General features: G+C 38.6%; 1 protein-coding gene and 1 long non-coding RNA gene across 7 annotated transcripts in view; one reads left to right on the top strand and one right to left on the bottom strand.

Moving 5' to 3' along the window:
- LOC140740819 (uncharacterized) overlaps positions 1-10,906 on the bottom strand; it is a 33,222-nt gene extending 22,316 nt beyond the window's left edge. Inside the window, exon 1 of the long non-coding RNA XR_012101940.1 lies at positions 10,721-10,906. This is a non-coding gene — a long non-coding RNA (uncharacterized lncRNA). The remainder of the gene's footprint in view (positions 1-10,720) is intronic.
- LOC140740818 (forkhead box protein C2-like) overlaps positions 3,138-12,018 on the top strand; it is a 31,738-nt gene continuing 22,857 nt past the window's right edge. For 2 of the 6 annotated variants that reach the window (XM_073070350.1, XM_073070351.1), the window contains exons 1-2: positions 3,145-3,736; positions 5,734-7,343. In XM_073070350.1, coding sequence (XP_072926451.1) covers positions 6,021-7,343 — 1,323 coding nt within the window. In that variant the 5' untranslated portion in view covers positions 3,145-3,736; positions 5,734-6,020. Of the gene's footprint in view, positions 3,737-5,733; positions 8,913-10,505; positions 11,192-12,018 lie in introns of those variants that run through there. The other 4 variants (XM_073070349.1, XM_073070348.1, XM_073070347.1 and 1 more) reach the window with 4 other exon arrangements.

Raw genomic sequence — 12,018 nt, 5'->3', positions numbered from 1 at the left:
GCCTTCAGTTGCCTTGTTACCTTAAAGCCTTAGGTATCTATTCTCTTTTGTTTTGAGGCCCCTTGTGGCTTGTTATTTGCACTTTATTAGTAAAATGTTGTTTACTGCTAAAGTATTTCCTCTGCTCTGCTTTTGGGTCAAGCTAACTCTACATTTCCTGACGGTTTGAAGCCTGTTTGTCTTTGAATCAACTTGGAATTGAATTTGTAATAAGCCTGTGCTTATTTAACATTTCATCATATCCTTGTTCTAAAGCACCTTACAATCAATGAATTGCTGTTTGGGGGTATAATTGCTGTTGTATAGTGTAATGTGTTTAAATTTAAGGGTTCAGCAAATATTACTATTTCCAGGAATGTAGCTTAACAAGAGAAACAAAAGTTACATTGTTAACTTGTCTTGCCTGAATCCTAACTAACAGAGAAAAAAAAAATTCAAAAAGGTTTTGAATACATGCCATGTAAAAATAACTCTGGAATTACTGAACGTCATTCATATCTTTCTGAGTATCCCATAAGTTAATGGCAAACTTCAGGTTTGCTGTCTGTTGGTGTGTCACAAGATGATCTAGTTTTCCTTTCAAAATTGAGCATCAACACCCTACCCCCATCCACACTCCCTTGCAAGTCAGTGGAAAGGGAAATATATAAAGTTTTGACTGCATGACTGGAGGCAAAAGAATACTCTGAGAAGGAGGCAGTTTCCGGCCGAGCTATTCTTGCCCTCTGTGTACTTGAAAATCGCTATCTCTTAATCAGTGTTTCCATCCTCTTCGTTTTAATGATTGGGCTATTTCAAAAATCCTTTTCACCTTAACTGCAGTAAATCTTTTCCCTCCTTCCTGCTGCGCAGTCATAAATTTTCTTTACAATGGAATCTGCAATTAGAGATGATTATTCTGCAATCTGAAGATTAACGCTCCATTTCCTTTTGATGAGAAGTGGGGTCTCTCTTCAGCGAAAAAAAAAGAGACTGTGGACAAGTTTATTAGGAAATATGAAAATGCTTGCAAATCTCATGGAAGCAGCTCTTCATGATAGACACAAGGGTGAAATGGGAAAAATGTTGACTCCAGTAACTAAAGAAGCAAACTGTCCCGTTAACCCGTTTAAGATTAGAACTTGGTCAACGACAAGCTAGCGCACACAAGCTGAATTTAGATTTTATTCATTCTGTTTGGCTTAGGTCTTGTCCCACTGCGATGAAATGAGGGATCGAATCAATGATTTGCTGAACTATCCTTTTGCAGTGCTATTTCTATGTCTCCTCCCCATCATCATTGATGTTTCACACGATTCAAGATTGTTTAATGTCATTTCCAGTGCACAAGTGTAAAGGAGAACGAAATAATTGTTACTATGGATCTGAAGCAGCACAAGAAAAAAAACGCGAGAAGATAAAGAACACAATAATATGAAACACACTAAATATAAATACTTAAGATAGCTCATATACATTGATTGCATGTATATAAAGTGAACGTAATAGACCTAAGATATCTTTGATTTAAACTGCTGCTCCGTGTATTTGCAATCCATTCGATATTAAACAACTCAAGGTTAGTTGGAGGAAAATCGCGTTCAGTTTGTTATCATCCCCCATCCCCAACCCACAACTCAGTAGTCTGATTGCATGATATATATTGGGGTTCAGGGATGCAACACCTGATACTGCAGAAAACTTTTTTACTTCATCGTTTGTTCAATTTTGATCATCGGCGGGTGATTTTAAAGCGATGGGACAAGTAACACTTCGTCCGTGGAGTCGTTTTTTCCCCCCTTGGTGTCCACACATTAAACCATCACATTATTTTAACTACACTATATATGCTTGCATGCACACATTTCGTGACCTCAGAAGAGGAGTAGTCAGCCCTGCTAGTTAATTGCTTCTATCTGTTCGGTAGAAGCATTATTTTTTAAATAAATATTCAAATTAAAAAAACACACTTTGGTACTGAAACAATTAGCAGACGAATACGTCAAGAAATCCGACAGCGATGAGCTGAACAACAGGTCCTTCTTGTCTTCACTTCACCTAAATACTTCCTCGCACTTCACTCTGGAATACCAGCCATTTCATTTGCACGTCGCCTCGATTTTTCAGCAATTAGAGTACGAAATGTCCAAAAAACACCTTTAAAATGTAGAACAAATGCTCAAGCGTTCGATAGAAAACGCAATTATGCAAAGTACACAACTGAATACTCCTTGTGGTTATGGTAATGATGAATCAAGTAACGAAGCACGTTTGCATATTTTGGGTGATGTTTAATGAATCCGTTAATTTTTTTAAATGGGTGTCGTTTTTGCTTTAAGACTCGATTTCTAATGTATATTGTTAGCTTTTTTAACAACTATGTTTGGAGCCAAATCCCAGGCGGATCGAAGGTGTCTATTTTTGAGTTCTTTTCGACTTTTTCGTCTATCGATGCTGATCTTGCACAGAAGTCGGAGTTGTCAATTCCATCCGAACGAGGCCGGTTAATCGCCTCCGCTGCCTTTCCATTCTAAAGTTCTAAATAATATTCCTAGCCTCCTTTCCACTTCCAGAACTATAATGGTAAATTGAAACAGACTAAACTGTGAACTATCGGTGCAAATTTCCTATCGATTTATCTTTCATCCCACAGCACCATCACATGAATGCATTGCTTTATATTACTAATATTTAAAGTAAACTTAGTTGGGCAATTATTTTTCCGCTCAATTTCAGATTTTAAAGGTTGCATGCAGCTAAGTGTTAGTAATGTTAATTCAAGCCGTCTACATTATATACGAATTGAAATAAAATTAAGCTAACAATTTTAAATTACTATAGCCAACGAAAAATAATTACAAAGTAGCAAATAAATTGTTCTATTTATGCTAATCAATTCAGATAAAGGTATATATACAGTATATATGGAAATATTCTTTTGAATATGAACATTGGAGAATTTGCATCAACAAATGTCATCACTAGAGGGCAGCAATAAATAGAGAATGAAACGACCACTACAAACAAATAGGCATAACCAGTTTGCGTTCTCGTTAAACCTTTCTTGCAGTTTGGACCGGCGACGGATAAAGCATTGACTTGCACCGAGTTAGATTGTCGACTTAGTTCAGTGCAAAACTCAGGAGATAACGCCTCAGTAGAAATCAATGTAATCGCCCAAAAACAATCCCAGTGATTCTCGACGTCATTGACAATTTATTGAAGTTTTAGTCACGAATATTGTTTCACAATATCTGCAATTTCTAATAAGAAATTCTATCCTTTGAAAATGCGGAATCCTTGAGCAGAACATTAAATTCTGCCAATGGAATCTTCACTTTTATAGGTACGTTAATTCGTGTAGAAAACGATTTAAAGATTATATCTGCATTGGGAAAGTTACCGCTCCTGTGAATATTCAGTAGCATTCCTCTATTAAGGAGGATAGATCCGTAATTTCAGCTATTATTGGCTTGGCAAAGAGTCTAGACTCAATAGAACAGCCAGGGTCCCATTCAAGGGAAAATCTGACCTTATCTACACGTAGCTCACTGCTACCGAAGACTTTTGCAACACATTGCTGTTTACTGCCACCGAACCATGCATCTCTCAGTTGGTATTGACATTAAAAGCAGCACAGCCATAATAAAACGCGGAGACATAATACTTGTTGATGGATTTCAAGGTGTTAGTTCTATTCAGACTGCAGTGACAGATCAAAACAAAAATTAAAGAGGGAGTCCCGTCTAGGAGTGAGGTAAGCGATTCACCGTTGAAGCCTTGTTCAGATAAATTGTTAAGTATATTCCATGCAGGCGGTCACCGAAATATAACCTCAGCACTCAAGCAAAATAATGTGTCCATTGGTATCCTTCATCGTCTCAGTTACGTAGGTTTATATTCATGCTATCTTTGGTAGAATGATTCCCAGGACTATATCAATGCAGACGTTTACAGCATGCCTTTGACAACAATCTACGTGTTTTAGTAACTTTATTTCTCTCCTTTAATAATGACTGAAGACAAACACATCTCTTTCTCATCGTTCAATTTATTCTAAGCAAACTTTTGTTTTCTTTGGGTTAGTCTTTTCTCCGGTTCCTCAGTTTCTTACCGAAATTTTTAACACAAAGCTGTAAGACTACATACAATGCTATAGGTTCACTTATGACAATGACACTAGCAAATAAAATAGTGAGATCCTTTCCTTACAAAGGAGTATCATTGAACCAAATTCCGGCATTTCCTCAAGCATTCGAACAATTTCTTAACCTCACCAGCCACTAATCACTCTCGCACATAATTATTTTATTCTAATTGTTAATTAAACTTTAATTGTCACAATTCTTATTAAACCAGTATGTTTCCAGGCTGCTGGTATTCGACTTCCACTTGTTTCTGGTTTACTTGTTTTAGGTTTTTTTTTTGGTATGAAATTAACTAAGGAGAAAGTTAACGGAAAATAATGTTTATAATAGTTTCAACGATGCATGTTTGGGGAAAAAGCTATCTGTAGATGAAAGCAATAAAAATAACAGGACAGTATATAAAATAATCTGTTATCAGACTCCGCCAGACGTGATGGGGACCATAGGATGTTTGTCAATTATCTGTGTGATTACTACCCGGTTGGAAACTCTGATTTGTGCAAGCTAAATCTGTTAGATCATATAATGAAATGGCAAATAAAAATGCTTAGCGACGGACACATGAAAGTGACTCCGTCCTCGCACTGCGGTATTAATGACCACTGGCGTTTATAATTACCCTTTAAATTTGAACGCTTAATGTAGCAATGCTTAATATTTCATAGAGTGCGCACAGTATGCTTATGGACCAGCGGGAAACACGTACTTTGTCTTAATAACAGTGTGTAGATTTCAATGCAATGAAGATTTTGGACTGGCGTTCTGATTTATCCTGTTGTCTTGATTAACAATTACGTTGGAATTGACAGTTATAATGAAACCGTATCTGTTCTATTTTAAAATGCAATATCGTGCTTCAGTAAATATGTGCTCGTGTTCCTGATTTAAATATAAAAGTTATCAAAATATAGAGATCACGCCTTTGTAATTAGATCAGCTTTTCGCGCATTCCTTTGTTTACCCGTTTGGTGACAAAGTCACACCACGAGCTTCTTTCAGTGTGTTGCTACGAATTGTTCAAGACAAGTTTACTGTGTAAAGAAAGGTAGATCCCTCAAGGATTTCCTTTGTCACCATTTTGTACATATTTTTGCACATTTGATTCGATCGTCCTCAGAATAAATAACATAGCCTTACAATAAAAGGTAAACCATGGCAAAGCTTTGACTTCGCAGTTTGAGGAGGGATCACAGAATCTGCACCTTGTCGGATCGCGGCCTTTATTAATTAACCAAATCGGAATTAATTTCGAATAAAAATAATGAGAACGATGTAAACTCTTTACAGAATCCACTGGCCAAAGGCCTAGTTAATACATGGTTTTAGAGTTAGGGAACATAACATTACATATATATATATATACAAAGTTAAATAAAATCGCAGCTGGCTATACTCTTGCGGAGTGCAACCTGTGTGATTTCGTTGGAAATTGTCAATGCCATGTGCCAGGTACGAGTGGAAAGACAATACATTAAATTACATTTAATCCAAAATCTTTGTCACTTATTACTTTCCGATTAAGATTCAAATGCATGTGCGAAAAATTCTATTCCAGACTAATACATAAACTATTTACAATGTTTAACTTTGTTCTTTTTTATTTCAGTGAAACCTGTTTCGATTTAAATTACGCCACCTACGTGCATGGACATGTAGTAACTCTCCCCAACTCCTATTTTGATTGGTTTAAAGTTTCCTGAATGGGCGGAGTCTGCCTGCCGTAAAAGCCTCACTCGCTTGAAAGTTTTTGAAACTTCCCCAAACCTTTAGGACTATCTACGGGCGCGCTCTTAATCAAGGACTAAAATTGGATCCACGCCTTCAACCAATAAAGATTATTACTAAAATCTAGTTGCAAGCAGAAATTTGTGTCGAACCCGTTTAACATCGACGATGCAGGCGCGTTACCCAGTGTCAGACCCTAATGCTCTAGGAGTGGTGCCTTATCTGAACGACCAAAATTATTATCGAGCCGCCGGCAGTTATGGCAGCATGCCCACCCCGATGAGCGTGTACACGGGGCACGATCAGTATTCTTCAGGTATGGCGAGAACTTACGGACCCTACCATCACCACCAACAGCCGGCTCCCAAAGACCTGGTAAAGCCTCCTTACAGCTACATCGCCCTGATAACCATGGCAATCCAGAACGCGCCTGATAAGAAAATTACTCTCAATGGGATCTATCAGTTTATCATGGATCGCTTTCCATTTTACCGTGAAAATAAACAGGGCTGGCAGAATAGCATCCGCCACAACTTATCTCTGAACGAGTGTTTTGTTAAAGTGCCACGGGATGATAAAAAACCCGGTAAAGGGAGCTACTGGACGCTGGATCCAGATTCTTACAACATGTTTGAGAACGGCAGCTTTTTGCGGAGAAGGAGGAGATTTAAGAAAAAAGACGCGATCAAGGATAAGGAAGAACGAGACCGCCAGCAGAAAGACCAGAAAGGCATTCCAACCCCCGTTTCACAGACCGACACCTCTAAGGACAATATGGAAAAAAAAGTAGTGGTCAAAAAAGAAGCCGTATCCCCCGGCATGCCTGTCATCACCAAAGTCGAGAGTTTAGAGAGCCCGGACAACAACAGTATGATGCAAGACAGTCCCAGAAGTGTTGCCTCCACGCCGTCTGTTTCCACAGAAAGTTCCATCCCTGACCACAACCCCCCAAACAACAGCCTATCCGGCTTCAGTGTGGAAAATATTATGACATTAAGGACATCTCCTCAAGGAGAACTTAACCCAGTAGCTGTGCCCACCAGCAGAACTGGCATGGTTTCCACGTTGCCGGTAAATTACGCTCAAACGCCACAATCTATCTACAGTCAAACGTGCAGTCAAAATATAGACTCGAGTGGAAGTTACCATTGCAGTATGAGAACCATGAGTCTGTACGCGGGGGACAGGAACAATCATATGTTGGTGCCCACCAGCCTGGATGATGCCATATCAGATCATTCCGTGAGCACCAGTACCTCGCTGAACGCCATGAATCTCAGCACGGCGCAGGAAGGAGTCTTAACCTCCAGCCACCATCAGCAAGCCGGGGGCGCAGGGCAAGCCGCTTCCTGGTACATGAACCACGGAGCAGATCTCAATCACCTCCCCGGCCACACGTTCGGCGGCCAGCAACAGACTTTCCCTAATGTGCGGGAAATGTTCAACTCCCACCGACTCGGCATTGAGAGCTCAGCCCTCAGTGACCATCAGGTGAGCGGGAACACGAGCTGTCAAATTCCTTATCGATCAACACCGTCAGTATACCGTCATTCAGGTCCATACGCCTACGACTGCAATAAGTATTGATTTAGAAACCAACCTATCTTTTAAAAAATATATATGTAGGGAAATGAAAACAAAGCAGCATTCTCAACTTAAAGCTGCGTATAAAGTATTGACTGAGACTTTCCAAACAGCGGTGCAAGTGGCCAAAGATGTTGTCAATTTGTAGTTAGTGTGAATGAGGATTTTGAGACCTCTAAAGACAGTCGTTGCTTTAAAAAAAATCTTTAAATAAGTGAAGCCTACTTGAATAATTAAAGGTTAGCAAAATGGCAAGTGCGAAGTGTAGGGTTTAAACTGTTTAATGGACCAATATTCTAGTGATACATTTTCTGTTCTGTTTGTGCAGTATATGTTTAATAACATCACGTTCCATTTTCAAATGCTTAAAAAGTTTTTTTTTCTCTCTCCTGACGTTTTGTCTGGTGTTGACGCAAGTTTATATTTGATGTAAATTGTACGATTTTCTATGGAGGCTACGTTACAGAGCCATTTAATATATTTTAGTTCCGTTCACTGGATGTCGATTTATTAATGTCCCCAGCCTTTGTAAAGTGCCAAAGCGTAACTGTTACTCAACCTCAGTTTTATAGCCGTGTGCTTTGTACAGTGTAATTTTTATTACGTTATTATCAACGATATATTTGCTCCGTTTCAAACCAAAGAACTAATTTATTGGATGCATAGTATTTTTCTAAACCTCGAAAAGTTCTCTTTTTTTTAAAGAAAGAAGTGATTGTTCTGTATTGGTGACCCAGGCCCTGATGCCGTGAGCACTCCTTCAGAGAGAGGATTGTAGTGGTTGCTTTTAAGAACACTTCCTTTTCCGAGTTCAGTTGATCTAATTGCTGTATTTATCTGAAAAAAAAACCCCACAATAAATCAGCATTGTTTTTTTTTGCCTTATGTTAGAGTGGCGTGGTGGACATTTTTTGACCTATTGCATGCTGTTTTGCTATTGGTAAAAACACAGCGTTCTCAATTTCTCTGCAACTTTTTATCAACGCTAACTCTGATTGCTGGCGGATTAGCCTCCCGTAGGAATAAACTGCGTGAGTTTAAGACAAAGTTATTACCTACGGAAAATCATCCCTATATTGAGAACTGTTAAGCTTTAAAGTTGACAAATAACTTCCTTTAGATACAGAACACTAAATATACATAATTATAATTTACTGAAAATTCAAAAGGCGCAACTGAGGACCAACAAGTCTAAACAAACAAGGAGCTGAGGTTATTTTGGCTCTCATCCTCAGTTTAAATGACAGCTTCTTGCCCTCTTGATTGAATTTTGAAATTTGAATTCAAGGCGTTTGTTTGTTTTGATAAAATTCAACTTCAGTTATAAGCCTAGTAGGGTATTGTACAGTGCGGGCATTTTCTTATACATTTAACCAATTACGAACATTTGATCTGCTGAATTATTTTCAATCAAGTTATATTTATTGTATCTTTTGCAAGGCATTGAACAAAAATATTAAAAACGTCAAAAATCCATCCGCGGGCAACCAGATTATCATATATTTCATATTTCATGTTCATTTCTTCAGTCAAATTCGTGTATATTTCGTCACCCCCTACAAAACCCCTGTCGTTGTCGATAAAAAGACCCGGACTTGCATAGACTAAAAAGTCGGTTTAATTAATAGGGAAAAGGTGATTATGTTTATCAGGAGCTCACTTGAAAGCTGAAATCTAGATGGTGCATTTTATCTCATAAAAAAGTTTAGTCATTGGGCCTCCAAAAATCGGACAATCTTACCCTGAGACCAAAAATAAGTTTGCGTGGGGAAACTGTTGAAGGTTTGAGGTTAGACATCTACAAAAAATTTTTTGCTACTTTGAAATTTACTATTAATCCCACAAATTGTAGTTTGCTAAAATAGCTCTCGATTGAATAAAACAAACCATTGGTCTGCAGTGCGCGGATTAACTGTCATACAAAAACCCTAAGAAGGCCCGTGGCCAAATTTTCATTCGGCAGGCTCCATTGTAAGCTAACTTTGGCAAGTTTAGACCTGATGAAAGTTATTGGAAAGTGCGTGAAGTAAGCCGGAGGTATAATTGACCAAAAGTCATGTAAGAATGAATGTATGAACTCGTTCCTCAGCAAACATACGGGCGCTGCTTTAAATCGGACCGTTCTATCTCCCCATGCACAGTATCCAGGACCAACTGATGGCCTCGGTAGATAGTTGCACCTGTCATTAACAATATACTTGAAAGTCAGCTGCGAATAGTACGCTCAAACATCTGGCGCGGGGTAATCAAAACGGAAGTCTGTCTGGCGCTCTGGGATCCCATTGATTTGCATGATTCAAATAAACTAAAATGTCCAGTTCAAATTTGGAATAAACGATTCCTCTGTCTGTCTCTCTCTCTCTCTCTCTCTCTCTCTCTCTCTCTCTCTCTCTCTCTCTCTCTCTCTCTCTCTCTCTCTCTCTCTCTCTCTCTCTACATATATATATATGTATGTGTGTGTGTGTGTGTGTGTATATATATATATATATATATATATATATATATATATAATATATATTCAACTCCGCATGCAGTTTGATGCCAAGAACCAGGCATGGAAATAGCCTGCATTTTTTTCGACAATCTGAGATTAATTTTGTGTTGGCATTTTTTTTTTCATATTTTCGCACGCTACTACACTGAACACAGCATAATTGCGTCCAACAGAGTAAGCTACTTGGCAACGTTTAAAATAACCGATTCTTAACAGAACGATCGACTTAAAAGTGCACTGCATTTAATTCTGTATCACGACGAGGTGGATACTTGTACTATACAACACGCCTTAAAATGCCAAAGGTCTTTAGGTAATGTAACTTCAGCCTCCACTAACAATAAGCATTGAACCTGGATTAGTAAACGATCTGTCTACAAATATCACCTAGAGTCAATCTCAAAGGTGGCCCTCTCAGGTATATCCCACTCACCGCTTTCCTATTGTATGGAGCCTAATACCGTATAGTCAATTACGAATGGAGCATACGGTTCAGATTCTACCTTCTTCGGGATTTAATTGTAACATTTCATTATTTCTGGGCATCAATAATTCATTCCCATTTTTGTTTACAGAAAATGAGCACCATCCGACCTTGCATTAAGAATGATTGATGGTCAAATGTGATCTGAATACAGGAATTAGCTTTTTTTTTCCAAGTTTGATATGTAAACTATTAGTAAAAGGTCTGTAATAACATTATACACAGGAGTGCCTACTGTACAAGCATCTGCTCTTAGCATAAGGATATTTTGCAATTTTATTTTCGTTTCAATACAAAGTTCTTTACCTCGTATATGGCAACGACCCCTTCTGAGGTTATAACGTTTTCAGAGAAATTGGTTGACAAACGTCCACTCGGGCAGTGCAAGCGTGTTTGCATTAATGACATCAAAAGTTGTGCAGCAATAAGAGCGCCGAGGATTGGACGTTATTCCCCAGGCACGGTGTTAGCACGGGACAAACAATCCTCGCTTCAACATTGTAATCGCTTGCATTTTCTGCAAGCTCATGATTCCTGTTCTTCACGCAACATTGATTAGATGGCCACCTGCCTTCAAGGGCCGGCATAGTTCATGACCGAGATAACAGCCGAATATGAGCGTCAGTGTAATTTTATACATTGGATTGTATACTTATTTTTACGAGAAGAAACACATGGTAATGCAATTGATACCGTGTATTTCTGAGGTTCATGACAAACCAACTTTAGATTCAAGACTAAATCAAACTTTTATAAATGTTTTATTTTCCTTTGTGATATGTTAAGACTTTTATTGAAGCCTTTTTTTCATCTAAGTCAATCAAATACGCCATAAACTGATCTGCAAATAATAGTGTCAATACTTGGGCGCTGATTATCATCATGTCCTGAAATGAGTGGAAATGGATAGCGTTCTGTTGATAGTTTACTCTTTATTTAATCTGTCAAATACAGAAATAATTTAGAGCAATAAAGTAATTTCTTAACCGCTTTCTTCCAAAAGTCCGCTAGTCCTCCAAAAGGAAAATTGGTACAATCTTCCTCCAGCCCTCCCCCACCTACTCTCCCCCCTTCCCCCCTCCCCCCAAGCCCCGTCCCTTCACTGGAAAGCGACCCGATGTTTCAAAAGATGGGCAAAACCGCAGTGCAGGACTATGACGTCACCAATTTAGGAAAGAACATTTGTCATGGAGAAAGGACGAAAATGGAGTTGTCTTTAGACCAGAGATAGTAAAGGGAGAAGTCATAGAGATATTCAAAGTCACGAAGGGTTTTCATACTGTGCTTCCAGTTGCCAAGCCGTCGGTAAAAAAAAGTTAGCGTCATTGTCTGCAGCATAGGGGGTAACATGACAGAACAAGTTTGTGCTAAGTACAGGCATCATTGTGATTGTAAAACGCGAGGTTAAGTGTGATTGAGGGCGCTTTAATAATAATTTCAGAAGGATTAGTACTTGAAAAAAGAATATTTGAAGATAACTGGAAAAGAGCAGGAGAGAAAGACAAATAAGGCACAGACATACAGGCCGCAGGGGAATGATGGGGTACAGTAAATCTTTCTCTACAACACTATTCAACATTTCGACATCGCCACACACATCACGG

This window comes from Hemitrygon akajei, chromosome 17 (assembly GCF_048418815.1).
Source record: "Hemitrygon akajei chromosome 17, sHemAka1.3, whole genome shotgun sequence".
NCBI lineage: Eukaryota > Metazoa > Chordata > Chondrichthyes > Myliobatiformes > Dasyatidae > Hemitrygon > Hemitrygon akajei.
Note: the sequence above shows the minus strand (reverse complement) of the source record. Positions and strands in the feature narration are given on the sequence as shown.